Source organism: Paroedura picta, chromosome 2 (genome assembly GCF_049243985.1).
Source record: "Paroedura picta isolate Pp20150507F chromosome 2, Ppicta_v3.0, whole genome shotgun sequence".
In the NCBI taxonomy this organism is placed as follows: domain Eukaryota; kingdom Metazoa; phylum Chordata; class Lepidosauria; order Squamata; family Gekkonidae; genus Paroedura; species Paroedura picta.
The window spans coordinates 160,001,583-160,023,010 of NC_135370.1; the positions used below are offsets into that span (position 1 = coordinate 160,001,583).

The 21,428-nt window shown below is 45.2% G+C and overlaps 1 protein-coding gene across 1 annotated transcript in view; it reads left to right on the top strand.

Annotated features, from left to right (window-relative positions):
• The window catches only part of RIN3 (Ras and Rab interactor 3), an 88,193-nt gene that overhangs the window by 39,711 nt on the left and 27,054 nt on the right, over positions 1-21,428 (top strand). The window contains exons 4-5 of the mRNA XM_077323530.1: positions 13,254-13,326; positions 16,382-16,473. Of these exons, the coding sequence (XP_077179645.1) occupies positions 13,254-13,326; positions 16,382-16,473 (165 nt within the window). The remainder of the gene's footprint in view (positions 1-13,253; positions 13,327-16,381; positions 16,474-21,428) is intronic.

Sequence of the window (21,428 nt, forward strand, 5' to 3'; positions counted from 1 at the left end):
CGATCTCATTTTCTGATAACTGTCCTAGCGAGCAGTTGTGTTTCACTCACTGCTGCTTATGGAAAGGTTAAATAAAATGGTGCATTAAAAAAATAAAAAGATATCTGGCATGGCAAATCGCTAGAGCTTCGGAGTGTGTAAGTGCTTTGGAATATTCATGGGCTTCCGGGCGTATTGTGATTCAGAGCCGGTTAAATTAGCTTGAACAATTGAGGAGTTATGAAACTATCTGTAGTAGCATCTATGTATTATTCATATGGAAGCTAATGAGGAAATTGAAGGGGGATAACTAGGCAGAGGTTGACAATAGGCCGCTTTATTCTTTCGAGGGAACGGACCATTTATCTTCGGCTTTCTTCGTTACTGGCTCGGAAACTCTGGATTATTCTGCATTACTCTCGACCGCATCATTCAGCTCACGGATAACTGCACATTTTAAAGTCTTTCATTTCCTGAATAATGGCTTAATGAAATGTTGCATGAACTAATTGCAATGGGGTGCTTGTAATGGAATTGCCCCCTCCTGCCTGGGACTGTGTTCCATTTGTATTCCATCCTTCTTCTGAGGAGCTTGGTACAATATCCGAGGGCTTGCTCAGGTAGGCTCCCCTGATCTTCCTGTTGTCTGCCAGTCAACACAAGAGGATGCTTCTGCTCCTGTCTTTTGCTCAAAGAACTGTGTGAAAGGAAGCCACCATAGCAACTGCTGCAGGGCTGCCTAGCTTCTAAGATGGAACTGCATCGGTCAGTTATATGGTACCTGGTACCAAGCCAGAATATTGGCCCTTCTAATCCAGTATTGTCTTCTAAAATAAGCCCTGCAGGTATTTCATCCCTCCCCTGCCCCACCTCCCTTTTATCTCCCTTTTATTTCAGGAGTTTTTAACATTTTAACTCTTGGGTCCTTGATTGAGTGGAGCCAATCCACGGGATTTGCATGGATGGAGCAGAATTATTATTAGGACTAGTAAAAAAGCCCATTGTATCCGAAATACAATGGGTGCTAGGAGGCTCTGCGAGGTGCGGATCGCCTTCCCCGGTGCTTGGGGAGCTTTTTTCCTCCCCCCCCCTCTCGGAAAAAGTACCATTATTACCTTTAAACTGCCTCATGGCCTCCAGCCAATATATTTATTGAACCATGTCTCCCAGACATGGGGTTTGGGAGGGAAGGTCTTTAGGAAGGTATAATGCCATGCAGTTCACATTCCAACGTAGCCATTTTCTCCAAGGGAATTTACCTCTGCATTCTGGAAATCAAATGTAATTCGAGGAGTTATCAAGGTTCCACATGAAGGTTGGCAACCCATACAGTTTTTCATGTAGGCATGTTCTAACATAGCCTAACATAAGCCCAATACGGATTTGTCATGACTACACACTTCTCAGCCACCCATCATTTAAATAGAGAGTGAGCAAACCAGTCAGTCTGTCTACCAGACTTTAAATGACAACCTGTGCTTTTTACGGAGTCCTACCATTTGGTATTTGTCTGTTCATGTTATTGGTGCTGTTTAGTGCATTTTTACACAGTCCTACATGACCCTGAGGTGAACTGCTTTCACCTATTTCACAGATGTAAAAGCAGCTGTGAGGCATAAGAAAATAAAACTCTTATCAACACAGCTACTGTGCAGCTGCAAAGATGTTCAACAGCTGCTCAGGTCAGATGGAGGCAGGGCAAATTAGGTTTCAGCTGTCAATATGGTGTTTGCTTGCTGAGCATGTTTGCAGCACCACTACAGTACTAACTTCCAGTAAATGTACTCTGCTTTGTAAAGCTACATTCTTGCATGGGGTATCCTAATTCCAGCTAGACCAAAAGTCCCTGTTAGCCGTTTCTTTGACTGATTCCAAAGAATGTTAGTCTATGTGTCCTCCTTAATAAACCGGTTTGATTATTAAATTTAAAATGTAATAAACCTTTGAGGACCACTCCAATGGGATAACTCTAGACATTATAGATATTTCTCCAGCAGCCCTCCAACCTGTTCCTTTGCCTTTTGTCTGGATGCACTATTAGCTACAGTTGTTTATCAGAAGTTCTTCATATTTACTTTTACCAACATAGTGCATGAGCCATGTGTCTGCAATGAGAAAATCTGTTAAAGCATACTTTAATATGTAGCAAAATAAATGCTTTTTCCTACATTGGGATTAATCTGGGGTACAGGATGCAAAGTGTTTCTCAGTCAGTGAGGGGGGAAGTGATATATTATTATTGAAGGTTTACTGGCTTAAGGATTTGGGAGGCTCTCAGACAGCACAATGAGTATAAAATAGCCTGGCATATCATAGCAGCAAACCAAGGACTTTTCCTCCCCTTCCCCGGTGCTCGCCTTCCCCGGTGCTTGGGGAGCTTTCCCCCCCCCTCTCGTTTTCTGGATTGTCATTCCTTCCTGTCCTGTCCCCTTCTACTTAACTGTATTTGATATGGAGCCCTCGACACTTGGCTGATGGCTCATTCAGAATCCAGCCTTACTTCTCCATAATTCCAGGATCAGACACCCCCCGCCCCCCAACAGTATCGCAAAGCAGAGTGTAGGTGATCCTGCAACTTGACAGCCATGGAGGGCCAGGACCAAGGACTTTTCCTCCCCTTCCCCGGTGCTCGCCTTCCCCGGTGCTTGGGGAGCTTCCCCCCCCCTCTCGGAAAAAGCTCCCCAAGCACCGGGGAAGGCGATCCACGGCTCTGCGAGCCGCGGATCGCCTTCCCCGGTGCGTGGGGAGCTTTTTTCCTCCTCCCCCCTCCGATCTGAGGAAAAGCTCACCAGGCCCCGGGGAAGGCGATCGGGCATCCTGACTCGCCGGAGGTGCTAGGAACAACTGCGAGCCGCGCTTTGCGCGGCTCGCAGTTGCATGGGGCTGGGAATCGGAGGGACCAATCGGCAGGCGCTTCGCGCCTGCCGATTGGTCCCTCCGATTGTCTGTGCAGAGGAAGGGTCCAATCTGGACCCTTCCTCATCCCGGACACATCCCGCCTCAGAACGTCTTAGAGCTTTATTTAGTCCGTGGCGCCCGTGGCGCCACGGGCGGTGTTAAAATGTTTTGGGCTGAAGTGCTGCAGCATCAAAGCCAGGTGAGATGTGGCAAAAACTGTTTGACAGGCAGACTCCAGGAAGCAAGTAATCCAGAGGAACTTCATAGACATATCAGACCACTGGTTTGCATAATTTGGATCAGATTTGAGGGACTTGTAAGAAATGGGATCCTGGGAATAACTAATAACAAGGGCAGAAGCACAAGTTCAAAGGCTGAGCTTTAGAACTAAGGACTGCACAAGTTAGACTTTTTACAGCTTGTCTCAGACCAGGGCTGGTTCTGCATTTACTTAGTTTTTTCTGTTGTCGATCCTGCTGAATTCAGATCGATTTGAACCCGGGTCTTCCTACTTCCTATCCCCTGAATTGAAACAGAAAGTGCTCTGCACTTGATTGGGGAAGCTCAGAGCAGGGAGGAGAGCAGTGGATGCGAAGCTGCATGCCAATTTTGCTTTTCCTGAAGGGGGCAAAGGGGGGAGGCGGCGGCAGCCTCACAGAGAAAAATAAATCCAAGAGGCAAATCTATGCTGAGAGAAGTGTAGGCATCTGGAGCGCAGTCATTTTAAAACAGCCTGAAATGAGGGCAAAAATAAGTCTTGGGAAGGAAGTCTTACAACCAGGAAGTCTTTGAATTGATGCCCTGACCAATCAGGGACAGACTGCAACATCAGATATGGAGGCACGGGCAGGAAGTTAATCTGGCAAAATGCAGAATATCTACACTTATACTAGGGGAGTTCAAAGCCGTTTTTTCAATATAGTGACTTATATCCTTTCCTGGATATTGGGGGGGGGGGGGGGGTAGGGTCACTGCAGATCAATCATGGATGTTGCAGAGGGAAAATTTATAGTGCCCAAAATCAAAATGGAAATTGAATACGGTGCAGAGGGGAAGGGTTTATTTGGACTGGGAGAGGATAAAGAGCAAAGTGCAGACTCTACCCTGGGCTGATTTCACACCAAAGATTTCTCACACTTCAGCCTCTCAACTGAAGTATATGGGGTTTTGTTAATGTTTCCACATGATGTCATACTCTGTTTATGAATAGACGATTAGCAGTACCTCTTACAAAAAATCTGCTTTATTTTATACGTGTAAAAAAGGATGTTTCCTGGGTCCTTTATGGACATGTTGGATAAAGTGATAATGCACTTTGGATGGACTTTGCAAAAGTAAATTGAAAGTGCCTTATTCTACGTGTGTGGAATGGGCTCTGGGCAGGCTGCTAACCTAGGAGTAGCTCCTTGTGTTTGAAGGGGAAGCAGCATAATTGTAAGATTTTGGTGAAGAAGTAAAGTATAATTGAGGACTGTATAAATATGAGGAAGTTTCTTTAAAGGTTGTTAAAAGGTATTATGTTATTTCTATCCTTCTTTCCTTGTGCTTGTAGAGAGTTGTTTTTTGCCCACCACAGCTCAGCCTGCCTTTTAAGGAGGGAGAGAGGATCGTCATAGGTTTCTCTGCCGATATGTCTAGGTTTAAAAAAGTGTTTAAAAGCTATTGTGTTATTCCTATACAGCATTAAATACTTGCGAGGTTCAGAGAAAGGGGGAGAAATTGCCTTTTAGATTGGGAGAGCGGGAGGTGCCTCTCAAAGAGTTGGATTTTTAAAAAGTTTTTTAAAGTCATTGTGTTATTTCCTGTGCAGGTTAACCATGCTCCTGATTTTGTTTTTAAAAATAAAACAGGATGTGGGCAGAATCCCCATGGTCATGTGAGAACACAGCAGGGGCTTTCAATGCTCATCAGGTCTGAAAGGAAAGCCGTGGTCACTAATGAAGGGAAAGCAGATTACATTGTGTCTAGCATCCCCATTGCAAGGGTGATTTCATGTAGCATCACATCCTGCCCACCTAGGAAAAGTACCCAGGTACAGAAGCAGACCAGGATGGGAAATGATGCATGGCTCAAAGCTGTTATGCCGGTTTACGGAAGGGGAAGCTATCTCAGGGCAGCCAGTGGCCCTGAATGACCTTCACATCAATTCCATCTTAGAGTTTAATGGATTCCAAATGAAGATGGAGACATAGAAAGGTCACCTTCAGCCAGTGACAGGAAGGAGCCAAGCAAAGTGTAAAAGTGACACAAGGACAGTAATCGGTTTCAACATTTGATTCCATTCAATGCATAAGAAATGGCACGGTGGGCATGCAGAATGAGTTTGGGAGCCTTGGAGATGTTGCATTCCAATCATGGTGACTCATTTTATTTTTAGCTCCAAGTAATGTGCCAGAGAGAGAGCTTCCTCAGCTCTCCATATTTAGTCTGACCGCAGCACTCCACAGCAAGCTCAGGGGCTTGTTTTGGTTCCCGTCCTCATTTAGGGTAAGTTGCCCACCTTGCTGGATCGGCTAGTAAGTGATCTGTACAGGTTTATTGTATTTTTTAAAAATTATTTTCTTCAAGAGCTAAAAAACCCCTGGAGATGCCTGTCCACCAGATCAGCCTAATTAATATTTTTGTAGTTGAAATGATTTTTTTTCCCAAAGTGCAAGTAAGATTGTTGTTTTCGGCGTACTGATTATGTGGATTACATGTGGAGGACAAAGGATTTTGTTGTGCCAAAGACTTCCTTCTTTAGTACATTTTGGTTGACCTTAGTTTTCTGTGACCAAAGTAATCAGGAAGGCTAGAACTACCCAGTGACAGATGCAAGAAAAAGCAACTGACATTAGATAACCAGGGATATGTATTTGCATTTGACACTGAATTATATTTCAAGAGAAAGCATTCCCACCTCTGTTTTTTGCTGTGGGAAGCAAGGATGTAAAACTATGTAAGTGGAAATGAATAGCATGTTTAACTTCAATGAGGAGTATTTGTATTCGGATCCGTGCTCCCCAATAAAGCTTATGTCTCAAGACAATCATTTTTTCTCAGTCAAGAGTTACTTACAAGAGTAGAAGTGTTGAGAAAGTCTTGTATACAACCCTCTGCTCTTTAGAGCAGGGGTAGTCAACCTGCGGTCCTCCAGATGTCCATGGACTAAAATTCCCGTGAGCCCCTGCCAGCATTCGCTGGCAGGGGCTCACGGGAATTGTAGTCCATGGACATCTGGAGGATCACAAGTTGACTACCCCTGCTTTAGAGGAAAGTTAGGCAAGGGGAAAAGAGGGCAAACTGATCTAGACCCCAAAAGGGCCTTTAGGTTCACATTACTGAAAGTGAATGGATAAGCAAGGCTGCAGAAAATCTGAAGGGAGGGGGGGGGGGAATGTCCTGCCCTTTTAATAGAGGCTTAATGGAATATTATTTGCCAGGTGAGCTTGTTTACCTATACCATGAAAATCTAGAACTGCAATTCTATGCATTACATCTAAATTAACAGGGCAAGACTTTTTTTTCTTCTAGTTTGTTGGCAATGCTTTTAAGTTGATCATATTGACCTACCTTTGACTTTCAGGCAGTGACTCACAAAGTCAAATAGGAAGCCTCTTGCTTACTGAGCTAATTGGCATTCGTGGTAATTAATGGATTTATTATTGCTAAACTATTGAACATACTTATTGTATTGACATTCCATATACTTAAATATGTTATCCACTGACAACATTTGGGGGGTGATGAGGTCCCCCAAGATTGTTTTGCCCTGGGCTAACTTTCTGCAACCCTAGGCAGAAGCTTGTAATGATCTAAAAGCATATTTATGTGGAAAATGTTTTATGAGGGGTTGGGAGAGACAGATAAAATGGATATATCTTCCTCTTACCTTCCTTCTTCACTAGAGTTACCAGGCATAGTAGGAGATGAAGAGGCAGGTACTTACTGGGGGGAGAGGGGAAGCAATCTCTTGTGTTGTGTGATAACATCACTTTGGGCATGACTTGGAGGCACCAGCATTGCACTGAGGCAATACATTAGCACTTTCCTCCTAATGGTATGATTTCCATAGTTTCTGGATGAGTGCATCACCCCAGTGAAATGCCGTTGCTTTTGAGTCAAGCCAGAAGTGGCATGGTGCTTCCCTGTTTGCTGGCCTACTTCCATCCATTGATCAGAATCTAGAGTAGTACCAGTTTTGGGGTGCTAAGCATCCTATAATGTGATATTGTGATATTGTTACCCGCCACGAGCCGCAAGGGAGTGGCGGGATATAAATCTAATAATAATAATAATAACAACAACAACAACACAACATCAGCCATCATGGTAACATAAGAACATAAGAGAAGCCATGTTGGTTCAAACCTATAGCCCATCCAGTTCAACAGTGTCACACAGTGGCCAAAATCCAGGTCTTACCATAGAGATGTGGGAACATCATGGCAAAACATGATGTCACTTCCAGTTATGCAGCTGCAAGTGATGTCACCATAGCTGCACTTCCTGAAGCCTGATACTAGGGATGGAAGTGTCCTGGTAACCTAGTTTCATACAAGGTTTCACTTATAGCTCTAGACAGACTGAATCTAGGCAAGTCTCTAAGAAGGATTTTGGTAGGCCTTGTTTTCCTTTCTTTGTTCCAATGTTTGTTCTCAGTAAAGCTCTACTCTATACAAGATCAGTCATTGTATTCCTGACTGACTGCAGCAGTTTACCATAAATGTAAGGGAAATGAAACCTCTAAAAAAATTATGTGCAAAAGGTTTCTGTATATAACTGCAATGTCTATACAAGTTTTAACACCCCACCCCCTTTCTTTTGGGCATGTCTGGAAATTAACCCAGTCTTTCTTTAAGGTGTTTATCTTAAAGTGACACAACTTTGCTGCCTTTCAAATTCACATCTGAGCTCAGGTTAAAGCACTGGTTTTAAGGCCTGGTTCTTCATGATCTACAGAACCTTTTCTGATTAATATGGACCGGGGGTGGGGAGGGGGGCTGAAATATATTCCTTTATCTTACTTAATGTTTCATTCTATTTTTAACATGGCTATTATACAACACATTGAGCTTTATCTAAGGCCAGGGCATAATTTTTTGAAATTAAGGATTAAATATGATTTTTGACTCCATGAATGAAGAATTTCCACATTATTTATTTATTTATTTGTTTATTGTATTTATATACCACCCTCCCCAAAGGCTCAGGGCAGTTTACATGAAACAGGAACAATACAGGTGACTCAGTTTGTAATAATGTGGTGATAACAGTAACAGTAGAGCCTCTTGTGGCGCAGAGTGGTAAGGCAGCTGTCTGAAAGCTTTGCCCATGAGGCTGGGGGTTCAATCCCAGCAGCCGGCTCAAGGTTGACTCAGCCTTCCATCCTTCCGAGGTCGGTAAAATGAGTACCCAGCTTGCTGGGGGGTAAACAGTAATGACTGGGGAAGGCACTGGCAAACCACCCTGTATTGAGTCTGCCATGAAAACGCTAGAGGGCGTCACCCCAAGGGTCAGACATGACTCGGTGCTTGCACAGGGGATACCTTTACCTTTACCTTTAACAGTAACAACAATATAGTCATAACAATAATCATTGTAAATGGTAGAATACTGGGGAGAACATTAATCAACTCGTACTGAAGACCCAGTGGATTGGGTGGATCTGTAGTGGTTGTCGTCGGAGGGAGGCTTGGGAGCCAATGGGAAGCGGTGGTTCAGATCGACCTCAACCAAATGCCTGGTGGAGAAGCTCCCTTTTGCAGGCCCTGGAGAACTGTTTGAGTAATCAAAGAGTAATCCTTAACCTAAGGTTGTACTTTCTGAAAAAAAGTCTAGTAAATAGCCACAGTTTCCCATTTTCAGTTGTGTTTTTCGGTGAACAAGCCACCTTTTTAACATCTCTGTATGAAAGTTTTGCAGCATGAATGTCCTCTATGAGAAGGTATGTGGCATTCTTAACCCTGTAAATTACTGGGAATCCCCTGTGCGCTGATGAAAGTCAGGCAATTCCTCCTTTTGAAGAGCCCTTATAGTGGAGAATGGGAAGGGATTTGAGGTTTACTATTTTATCTTTGACTAGCAAGAAAGCCCATTGCAACCAGGAATGCAATGGGCGCTAGGACCCAGGGGACACCAGGAGGTGCTTTTTTTTTCTGCTGCGTGGAGCTGTGAAAGGCTCCTACAGGGTTTTTTTTTTCCTGCTGCTTGGAGCTGGGAAAGGCTCCTTCAGGGTTTTGTTTTCTGCTGCTTGGATCTGCGAAAGGCTCCTACAGGGTTTTGTTTTCTGCTGCTTGGATCTGCGAAAGGCTCCTACAGGGTTTTTTTTTCTGCTGCTTGGAGCTGTGAAAGGCTCCTGCAGGGTTTTTTTTTTCTGCTAGCTCTCGTGGGCGTGCCGGCTTGGAGCTCCTACAGGGGTTTTTTTTCCTGCTGCTTGGAGCTGGGAAAGGCTCCTACAGGGTTTTTTTTTCTGCTGCTTGGAGCTGGGAAAGGCTCCTTCAGGGTTTTGTTTTCTGCTGCTTGGATCTGCGAAAGGCTCCTACAGGGTTTTTTTTTCTGCTGCTTGGATCTGCGAAAGGCTCCTACAGGGTTTTTTTTCCTGCTGCTTGGAGCTGGGAAAGGCTCCTTCAGGGTTTTGTTTTCTGCTGCTTGGATCTGCGAAAGGCTCCTACAGGGTTTGTTTTTCTGCTGCTTGGATCTGCGAAAGGCTCCTGCAGGGTTTTTTTTTTCTGCTAGCTCTCGTGGGCGTGCCGGCTTGGAGCTCCTACAGGGGTTTTTTTTCCTGCTGCTTGGAGCTGGGAAAGGCTCCTACAGGGTTTTTTTTTCTGCTGCTTGGAGCTGTGAAAGGCTCCTGCAGGGTTTTTTTTTTCTGCTAGCTCTCGTGGGCGTGCCGGCTTGGAGCTCCTACAGGGGTTTTTTTTCCTGCTGCTTGGAGCTGGGAAAGGCTCCTTCAGGGTTTTTTTTTCTGCTGCTTGGATCTGCGAAAGGCTCCTACAGGGTTTTTTTTTTCTGCTGCTTGGAGCTGTGAAAGGCTCCTGCAGGGTTTTTTTTTTCTGCTAGCTCTCGTGGGCGTGCCGGCTTGGAGCTCCTACAGGGGTTTTTTTTCCTGTTGCTTGGAGCTGGGAAAGGCTCCTTCAGGGTTTTGTTTTCTGCTGCTTGGATCTGCGAAAGGCTCCTACAGGGTTTTTTTTTCTGCTGCGTGGAGCTGCGAAAGGCTCCTACAGGGTTTTTTTTTTCTGCTGCCTCTCGTGGGCGTGCCGGCTTGGAGCTCCTACAGGGGTTTTTTTTTTCTGCTGCTTGGAGCTGGGAAAGGCTCCTTCAGGGTTTTGTTTTCTGCTGCTTGGATCTGCGAAAGGCTCCTACAGGGTTTTGTTTTCTGCTGCTTGGATCTGCGAAAGGCTCCTACAGGGTTTTTTTTTCTGCTGCTTGGAGCTGTGAAAGGCTCCTGCAGGGTTTTTTTTTTCTGCTAGCTCTCGTGGGCGTGCCGGCTTGGAGCTCCTACAGGGGTTTTTTTTCCTGCTGCTTGGAGCTGGGAAAGGCTCCTTCAGGGTTTTGTTTTCTGCTGCTTGGATCTGCGAAAGGCTCCTACAGGGTTTTTTTTTCTGCTGCTTGGATCTGCGAAAGGCTCCTACAGGGTTTTTTTTTCTGCTGCTTGGAGCTGTGAAAGGCTCCTGCAGGGTTTTTTTTTTCTGCTAGCTCTCGTGGGCGTGCCGGCTTGGAGCTCCTACAGGGGTTTTTTTTCCTGCTGCTTGGAGCTGGGAAAGGCTCCTTCAGGGTTTTGTTTTCTGCTGCTTGGATCTGCGAAAGGCTCCTACAGGGTTTGTTTTTCTGCTGCTTGGATCTGCGAAAGGCTCCTGCAGGGTTTTTTTTTTCTGCTAGCTCTCGTGGGCGTGCCGGCTTGGAGCTCCTACAGGGGTTTTTTTTCCTGCTGCTTGGAGCTGGGAAAGGCTCCTACAGGGTTTTTTTTTCTGCTGCTTGGAGCTGTGAAAGGCTCCTGCAGGGTTTTTTTTTTCTGCTAGCTCTCGTGGGCGTGCCGGCTTGGAGCTCCTACAGGGGTTTTTTTTCCTGCTGCTTGGAGCTGGGAAAGGCTCCTTCAGGGTTTTGTTTTCTGCTGCTTGGATCTGCGAAAGGCTCCTATAGGGTTTTTTTTTCTGCTGCGTGGAGCTGCGAAAGGCTCCTACAGGGTTTTTTTTTTCTGCTGCCTCTCGTGGGCGTGCCGGCTTGGAGCTCCTACAGGGGTTTTTTTTTTCTGCTGCTTGGAGCTGGGAAAGGCTCCTTCAGGGTTTTGTTTTCTGCTGCTTGGATCTGCGAAAGGCTCCTACAGGGTTTTTTTTTCTGCTGCGTGGAGCTGTGAAAGGCTCCTACAGGGTTTTTTTTTTTCTGCTGCCTCTCGTGGGCGTGCCGGCTTGGAGCTCCTACAGGGTTTTTTTTTTCTGCTGCTTGGAGCTGCGAAAGGCTCCTACAGGGTTAATTTTTTTCTGCTGCCTCTCGTCGGCGCGGCGGCTTGGAGCTCCTACAGGGGTTTTTTTTTCTGCTGCCTCTCGTCGCGCTAGCGGCGAAAGGCTCCTCCGGGGGTGTTTCTTTTTTTTCTGCAGCTTCTCGGCGGCTGGAGTCTTGTGTTGTGTTTGCGGCGGGGGCTTCCTTGGGGCCGGCCTGACGCGGTGAGAGACGCTTCGCGCCTCTCACCACGTCAGGCCGGGAGCAACTGCGAGCCGCGCTGAGCGCCTGCCGTTTGGTCCCTCCGGTTGTCTGTCATGAGGAAGGGTCCAATCCTTCCTCATCCCGGACACATCCTGCCCCAGAACCCCTTACTGTTTTATTTAGTCCGTGGCGCCCGCGGCGCCACGGGCGGTGTACAGATGGCGCCCGCGGCGCCACGGGCGGTGTACAGATTTTAGCTAGGGATGTTTTAACAATTATTTAAGTTGCCTTGAACAAAAACAAAAGGCAGGATATAAAGGTTTTAATAAACAAATAGCTGTCTGGTGGGGCTTCAAGAAGTGGAAGACTGAAACCCATAATTGTACTCACATTAGTGAGATGAACAGGAAACAGAAAATTACGCATACATGCCAGTGGTTCAGCTGTATCAGGGAAGTCAGCAAGACTTTTTAAAATCATAGTTCCTCCTCTAACTAATTAATAAGGAACTCTGAGATCATCATTTCATTTGAGAGCCCTGTTCATGATTCTGTATGGTAGAATAATTGTGCCTGCTGGTTGAGGAATGGGATACATGTGACAAGTTATGCTCCTTGTTATGCACACCCGGCACCTTGTAGCCCAGTGTGTGAAAGACGCACTTAGGAGGAATATCAGTGTAGATGCTTTTAGATCACTCTTGGCACTTTTTGCTTATGAAGCCCCCACTGTGCTCATGAAAAGATGACATTTGAAGTTTGAATAAATTAACATAAACAAAGGAGAGGGGGAATTGAAACAATGTATTAAATCCTAGTGAGGATTTAAATTAATTAATATAAGGGGAAATTGTTCTGATTGTAGGAGAAAGAAATCGAAGAAGTTTAGCTTATTAATAGTTCTTTAACAGCTTTAAATAGGTTAAGAATTTTCTTTCTAAATTCAAGTTTAAAAATATCCACTTCCGAGAGGGAAAGAGAGAGAGAGAGAGAGAGAGCAGCAACTGATAGTTGTGTTTAATTGTGCTTATTTTTTTCCTAAGGAGTCTTCTACATTTCTTTCCAATGCAATTATGTATTGGCTATAGTCTAAGCTGCCCATCTTTCCCGAAAACCACGGGACGCTCACGCTTTCCTGGTCTTCGTACCGGGCCCCGCCCAGGTCCTTAAAAGTCCTGCCAGCTAGAGCCCCCTTCCTGCCTCCCTCGCTCCCTGCCCCCCAGCCAGCAGGATGGTCAGCAGTGGTGCTCTGTCCAGAGTCAACCTCAATAGAGAGCTACAGTAGTTTAGCCCCTGGTATACAGAGGCATAAGTAGAGTGATGTCTCCTGAGACCAAGGCAAGGAAGTTGAATTCAGTAAGGGGTGTGGGTCATGGTGTTCTTTCCAGGTCACAATACTGTACTCTTTCTAAAATAATCTGCTATGATGGTTTTGTAAAATGCATTTTAGATGCCATGGATCCATGGAGAACAGAGAAAGCAAATCACTAGGCACAGGTGTTCATTTTTACTAATAAATGTCTTGTTTTTCATTTCCTCGCATCTTGGAAATACAGGAAAAAAACAGTACTCAAGGCTTATCAAAAATTACTTATTATCACTTTTCTTATTTTTGACATGAACAAGAAAAAAACTTCTTATTTTGCAATTTCCCCCCAAGTGAGCACACCAAAATGAACAAGAGGCAGATCCCATTCATAATCCTTTCCACTTTTATGACAGCAGTTCCTGAATGTTTTCCTTGTTTCTTATCAGTGCTCTATCTGGAAGGATCTCTTCTCGTGTTTGGAGACATCTTCAAACTGGTTGCATTCTACTGCGTCAGTAGGTAAGTTGACCTTGTGTTTCCAGTTATGGTGCTGATTTAAGTACAATTGTAGGTTAGGAGAGGGCATTGGTCTAGTCCAGCAGTTCCCAACCCCCGGTCTGGGGACCAGTACCAGTCCGTAGATCAGTCGGTACCAGGCCGCGGCTCCTCCTCGTCCTCCTCTGCTGGATTACCAAATACTTGCTGGTTTCCAGGGTTCTTAGGTAGTCCATGGTATGATCCTGCCAAGCTGGGTGTTCCTTGGACTCATTTCAAGTTGGGAAAATGGTATGGAGAAGTCTTAAGCCCCTGCACACCATGGTCCTGATCTGAATTAATCCCACAAGGGAGACATTACAGGATTTCTGATTGTTTGGATTGACAAAAAGTAGAACAATAAATATGTTAAGTAAATTAAACAGTAGAGATAAACCCCAAGCAAACACTAAAGCAATAATGAATTGTTTAACAAATATAGTTGGGGTGAACAGATATGACTTCATCTGGTGCTAGAAGGTCATAACGTCCGCCATCAGAGAGGACATAACTAGAATTCCACCACTGAAAAGATCCTGGCTGTAGTAATAGCCTCTGGTAGCAACCACAAACCGAACAAGGCCTGTGATGCAGAATCATGCCTGATGGGCGGGAATACCTGCATGCTTGCAGATATCCTGGTCTATACTACTTTCCGTCAGTGCAACTACGTTAAGAGTGATCAAATATATTCTCTGTAGTCAGCAGTCCAGCTGCTACATGTTTCGCTGACTGTGCTTTTCAAACCATGCTCAAAGATGTTAGCCACAGCAGCCAAGCATTTCTTAGTCCTTGTACTTCTGAATCCTCATTACAGATTTTCCAGTACTGCCGTCAGGTTTTAAAGATTGCCTGCTACGCTGGAATATAAAGAGATGCCTTTTGTTTCAGGGTCATATGACAGGAGGATCCATGTGTGTGTCTCCTTCTGTGTAGTAGGGTAGATGTTCTATTTTTAATGGAGAAAAAATTATATTTCTGGATATCTGGCGCGTTTAATTTCCATACCCTCAGCAAAAAAAAAGTGTTCATTTATAGATTTTGAAAGAAGCCCTGTGAATAATCATGTGTCTACTGAAATCAAATGTTCTGACTGGCCTTGGGGAACCTGAGGTAACTGAAATGGCCTTTGAAGGAGAATTTGAAGGAGAACATTGGCTGAGGAAAAGGCTATGTGAACATTTTTGGCCTCCATAAAGCAAAACACTAGCTATGCGGGGGGTGGTGTGGGAGGGGGCCATAGTGAGTTCATCTGTTAGCCATTCTGAGAACTGCCAAGGCAGGCAGTTTGCTTCAGTACTCATACTAGTAATGTGAAAGAATGACATCCTACAGTGCAGGGAAGCTGCAGCCAAATTTCTCTGAACCTGAGATGCTAACTAAGACCTGCCAGTTCCTGGCTGGCCTGCTGAAAGCTTTTTGCAGAGGATAAAGAGAAACAGCCAGTGTACATGGCTGGCCCTCAAAACATTGGTGGTGATCTCTCTGTAAATAGTCTAGCCAAGGGCATGTGCTCCCAACCTCCTGAGGATACGTGAAAATGTATACCGAGCCTCCTATGCTCCTATTTCTCTCTTGCCTGCCCGCCACTCTTGCAGAAGAATCACTGTTCCAGAGACTGACTGTAAAATTGAAAACATTTGCTGAGAATTCATGAGATCCTGCTCAGATTGGAATCAAGTTGTTCACTGTTACTGGTTTTATTTGCATCCTGGCCTTCCTTTAAAGAGCTCACGGTGGTGCACAGTCTGTCTGTCAGCCTATCTTTGTGTGTACACACGCATGTGTACATGTGTTTCATTTGATCCTTAAAGCAACCTTATGAGATAGCCACAACAACAGTGTCTTGTGGCATTTTAAGTATTATTGATCAAGTTTTCTTGGCTGAAGCACACTTCTTTGGATTCATAAAATGTTGAACTTAATTGGCTTTCAGCATTATTATTGTGAGTTAAAAGTTTGGGATACGCCTCAAGTCACCCATCTTGTTCCATAGCTGAACAGTAATTCCAGTTCTCTCCCTCTATTCCCAATCCAATATTCTGCTTATTAAATCACAAAAAAAGGGGATCGTAACTTATGTTTAGCATCAGGGCACAGGCTTCCTCCAAAGCATATTTTAGTGAAATCATTGTGGCTATAAGGCTACCGTGCCTTTCCAGTTATATGTCAATGATGCCAGGATTTGACATTTAAAAATGGCAGCATTCAGAAACCAGTCACAGAACATTTCAGTTTTCAAGAGTGTATAGCTGCTGACCTGAAGGGGATGCTTCGAGAAAAAAAAACAACTGATTTAGGGTTTGGAAAGGGTTTAATTTCACTAATTTGGGCTCAAACATGTCAGACAGCTTGCTTAGCATCTACAGATGTTAGGTTGCTAGGTAGTTTGTTTTATTACCACTGTCACAGCTGTTGTGAGGTGCCACTCTGCCACTCTTGAGTCACAAAGGATACCTGTTTAATTTTATAGCCTCTTAAGCCACTCGTCACAGTTTTCCTTCTCTGCTACGGATCCGTTTCTGATCACTATGACCGAATATGCATGGCAGCAGTTGTGCCAGGGTGCTGCCGGTTGCTGCCCCACTGCACCCTGTGTACACAGGGGGGGAAACATACTCTGGCGCACACAATCCTGTCTGGAGTTGTGCACACACACAACTCCATGGCAGGAAAGTTCTGCCATGCCTAACGGTGGCGGTGGCATCCGGGGGGGCATGGGGGTCCCACCACAGGATGGTGGGATAATGGCATGCCGTTAGAAACGCCCCATTCGGCTCTGCAGGACTGCAAAGGCAAACAGGACGTTTTGTGTCCCTGCAGGGACACCGTAGGTACTCACAGGCCTGCCCCAACTGGGCCTCTGCTGGCCGCTGCGGCAAGTCATGGAATACGGAAGAATCCACATTCCCTTGCCATGGGCCACCCGAGGCCCTTAATTCAATGTGCTCCATATCAGAAAGGCAGAAAATTAGGGAAAGCAAACTGTGCAGTTCTTTTCTGACAAGCCACATGCTGCTGTGTTTTTTTTTTCTGTCAGAGATTTGCTTCCCTTCACGCTAAGACTGCCTCAAGCAATATTGGAAGCCAGGAGTTTGACTGACCTGGAAGCCATCTCCACCTCTGGGACTGGTAAGTTATGTTAGGATTGTCTCACAGACTCAGGAGGTGCTTCTTATCTACTCAGCAGGCTTATAATTTTCACCTGTTGCCTCAAAGCATAAATGTGTTCCTGGCTGCCACTAGCCCTCTGCCTTTCCCCAAACCAAGACTGCTTCACTTTAGGTAAAGGAGGGACTTCCACAGCCCATGTGAAGGCTGGGCCTGCCCTTGTATCCTGCTACTGTGCTCTCTGCAAGTATGAAGCATATTTTGAGAGAAATAAAATATGTAATGTGCATATGATGTGTCTATTTCCGTTTGCTTAAACGAAACTGGTATTATCAGAGATTCATAGAATTATAGAATTGGAAAGGATCTCCAGGGTCATCTAGTCCAGGGGTAGTCAACCTGTGGTCCTCTAGATGTTCATGGACTACATTTCCCATGAGCCCCTGCTAGCAAACGCTGGCAGGGACTCATGGGAATTGTAGCCCATGAACATCTGGAGGACCACAGGTTGACTACCTCTGATCTAGTCCAACCCCCTGCACAATGCAGGAATTCACAATTACCTTCCTACCCATAGTGACCCCAATTTCATGTCCTAGTGGTCCCCCCACCAAAAATCTCCAGAACCCATCCTGGCCTGGAGGAAATGCACCTACCATCCCACAGTGGCGATCATCAATTCCCTGGGTATGCAGGGAAGGGCCACAAGAGACCATCACTGGTACATCCCTTCCTGCCAGGCTAAGGACACATGTCCCCAGCCAGAAGTCTCTGGCTCAGACTCTAGTTTAGGTACGATGATTTCATTGAGTAGCCATAATTGATGGCCCTTCCTCTGTCATTTTGGGATTAATAAAACTATTTTGCTCTACGTGATCACTGAAGTAATATCCACAAAGGTCTTGGAGCCCTTGGAAATGAATTCTTTCTCATTTGTGTCATGCCTTCCTTTAAGACAGGCCAGTTAAAGACTGAAATCTGCTGGATTGTTGCTAACTTCTTGACAGAATTTAATCAATTCAGAGAAGGCGGGAGTGGCAGGAGGTGGATTCAGGTTTCCTTTTCCGAAAGGAAACATTTCATTGCCTAGGCTTATTTATTGTCAATTTCCACTTCCTCCAAAATCATGCAGTCTTTAAGAAGAGGAATTCCCCGGTTTCAAACTGACCTTTCCAAGAATATATGCAGGGTTCTAAAATCCTGTTTCTATCTTTCTGTTAGTAATTTTTGTTAATCTGTTTTGTATCAAGAACCTTTTCAAATATTGTGATTAAAAGCAGAGAAATAATACAATATAGAGTAGTATCTGGATGTAGAAACAGGTATTCTGATATCTCAGTTCCTTCAGATAAAAAAAGCTTAATTACTGCTGGACACCATAAAGCAGAGTTCAGCTATTCATTAGAAGAAGAAGAAGACGACGACGAAGATGAAGACGAAGATGAAGAGTTCGTTCTTATATGCCGCTTTTTTGTACCCGAAGGAGGCTCAAAGCGGCTTACAACAGACACCCTGTGAGGGAAATGAGGCTGAGAGAGCCCTGATATCACTGCTCGGTCAGAACAGTTTTATCAGTGCTGTGGGGAGCCCAAGGTCACCCAGCTGGCTGCATGTGGGGGAGCGCAGAATCGAACCCGGCATGCCAGATTAGAAGTCCGCACTCCTAGCCACTACACCAAACTGGCTCTCTGAGAACAAGCACTCACTTTCTTTCAGAAATCATGTTCTAATGTGTGGGTTTCTGGCCTGTCTTAGAAAATGGCAGAGTCCCCTCATAGTGCATGAAATAAATGCTAACATGTGGAGATTCTTTTTTCAATCAGTTTATCTTTCTCATAAGTAAGTCTTGATGTGCAAGCAGTGGCAGTTTTGTTTAGCTAGACTTGTGTGAATGTATCAGGATGCTTCAAGAAATTGCTGGACCTTTTCTGCACCAGGAATTGGGCCTGATTAACCACTCGTTACGGATTGGGCCAAATTTCCACTTCTGCATGACGTCAGTGCCGGTCAAGGGCCACCCCAGGCCTGGCCCAACTCAGTCCCTCATTTGCTCTGCTGAATGGGAACGTGGATACATCTGTGTTCCCTTTTTTGCCTCAGGCACCAACAGTGTCAGGCCTGGAGAACAAAGTCATAAACCTCTCAGATTGCAGGCTGAGAAGACGTAACTTTCTTTTATGGAAACAAATAGGCAGGATAATTATGGCCATTTGCCCACCTGCCAGGAAGAAGGAAGATAGATGGCTATTTCAGAATTTTGTTGGGCTTGTCAGGGTTTTGGGACCAGCACCTTAATTTGATTTGAGAAAAGGTACAAAGCAATGCATGTGGAACCCTTTCCCAGACATGTGCAAGATTTTTTTTTCCAGATTTGGGTATATAGGACGTGAAAAATATTGTTATTTCATGATATTTCCGAATCCCAATATCTGTATGGTGTTCAGATTTGGTAAATATTCATGAATTTTTTTGTATCCATTATAAAACTATGGGGGCCATTTAAAGGCAATGGCAAATCTATCCTGGGAAATATTCAGTGATGGGGTATTGAGGTAGAAGAAAAAGAAGAAGAGTTAGTTCTTATATGATGCTTTTCTCTACCTGAAGGAGTCTCAAAGTGGCCTACAGTCGCCTTCCCTTTCCTCTCCCCACAACAGACACCCTGTGAGGGAGGTGAGGCTGAGAGAGCCCTGATATTACTGCTCGGTCAGAATAGCTTTATCAGTGCTGTGGCAAGCCAAAGGTCACCCAGCTGGCTGCATGTGCGTGAGCGCAGAATCAAACCTGGCTCACCAGATTAGAAGTCCGCACTCTTAACCACTACACCAAACTGGCAGAGGCAGCAAATTAGCAGCATAGCTTCTGAAGCCTCTCCTCAAAAGAAGCACCAAGTTTCAAAAAGATTGGACCCGGGGGTCCACTTTTATAGGCATCTAAAGAAGGTGCCTTTGTCCTCCATTGCTTCCATTAGGGGAAAATAGCAAGGCCATACAAGCCCAGCAGAAAGTCCTAGATAATCTCTGCAATAGAAATGGAAGTATGTATGTGGGGAGGGCATTTTTGCAAGGCCACCAGCAGAACCAGTACCACTGTCACGGTGTCAAAACCCAAAGGTCAAATTTGAGAATCTCTGAAGTAGAAACTGGGAGGGGGGAGCATTTCTGCAAGGATAGCAGAATCAGAGCAATACGCTAGTGACCAGCAGCAGAACCCAGGATCCTTGTGGCAAATGCCAGCTCAGCAGGACTAGTGTCAAACACAGAATCACAATCTGAGCAGGGGTGGTGGTAGTGCAAGCCCAGCAGAACTAGTTCAATAGTGCCATGCAGCACAACCCAGTGTCAATGTGGCCACAGTGCAAACCCAGCCAAACTAACCAATGTCACACCAGAAAATTCCAACAGGGCAGGGTTTTTTTTTTAAGAAGCATGGGCACGAGAAGCCCAGCAAAAAACTCAAAAGTGCAGGGCAGGCAGGCACTTTTGCCCTTCATCACAGGCTCTCCCTTTCCCACCTCCCACCCCTGTAAAGAAGAAAGTTTCACAGCAAATTAGCTTTATTGTTTATGGTATTCCTTTGGGTTTTGCTGGTTTCTGTTTGCCACACAGGTACCCGTTCATCTCCATCAAGAGGAAGAGCAGTTTTTCTTCTGCTGTTTTAATTTCAGCATGCAATCTTGGCTTGGGATAGTTGGTGACTCAGAAGTCCTCATGAGCCATTTGTGTCACGGGGATGACCAGAACCAGACTTGCTGTGTCAGATGAGAGCATCTCTGCGTCGCTGTCAAAAGGGCCTAAGAACTTCCATAGTCTGAGAGGTGGTCAACCACTCTTCCTGCGTGGGCTGGCTCTCTTTCCTAATTGCCCCAGACTCAGAGGTCAGGGTTCTCTTCTGCTCCCCCAAGTGCTTGAGCATGGCACAGGTGGAATTCCATCAAGTGCTTATGTCACTGACCCGGCGGTGCAAATGTATGCCTGTCGGCTTCTGCTTCTTGCATGGCAGATGGGTGCCCTTCATGCTGCAAGAGAAGTGACCTGTGAAATGCTGACATTCCTGGAGGACATGCCTCAGCCTCCAAGCTGGGATTCTCTGCAGGACCCAGCCCCAAGGCATCCTTGACCACCAGATGGAGAAGGTGGGCCATGCTGTAAATGTACCTACATAAGCCCCCCCTCCCAAATAAACAAGGAATGTTAAGCAAGTTTTAAACCAGTTCCAAAGACCCAAGGCAGAAAAAAGGAACTCCTGGCCTCCCCAGCTACCACCAGGCCCAAACAACCACAAAACTCCACAAAAATAACTGCAAGCCACAAAATCTGAAGGATGGGCCTGAAACCTAAGAATAAAACAAATCGAACAAACAAGTAACAAAATTTTCCCAACTGCTAGCGACAAACCCAGAAGGAACTAAAACCTACCCAAAGGGAACAAAAAAAGACCTGAGACCCTTGGTCTTAACGCCTCCCACCCACAGTCAACCACCCACTGAGCCCAAAGAACAACAAGGAAATAAGAGAACTTTTTTCAAACATGTTGTTCAATCAAGCCAGTTGCTGTCTTCCGTCTTCTCCAGGCAGGCAGGGTCTGCTCTGAAGTCTCCAGCAGAGTCTCTCAGGCAGCAGGAGTCAGGCTCAGAGCAGCAGCTGAAACCAAAGCTGGTGCAAACTCCAAACCTCTCTCAGCAATGGAATCTTGCTCAGCCAGACCCTTGCTTTAATGCTCTTTGCCCATGCACAAAAGAACTTCAAAAAAGAACAGACTTCTGTGATTGGCTAGAGAGCCCTAGAGGAGATACAACTGAAAGTCTCTCTGCTGCTCTTTAAACCTAACACCAGCTCTTCAATATAGCTGAACATACCTGGGGGGAAAAATTGGCTTCATTTGGGATAAGCTATATCGGTAGCTGGTCTGATTCTCTGATCTGTATTTGGCTAAGGAAATACCTGAAAAATCAAGGTATTTTTGAGGCATATTTT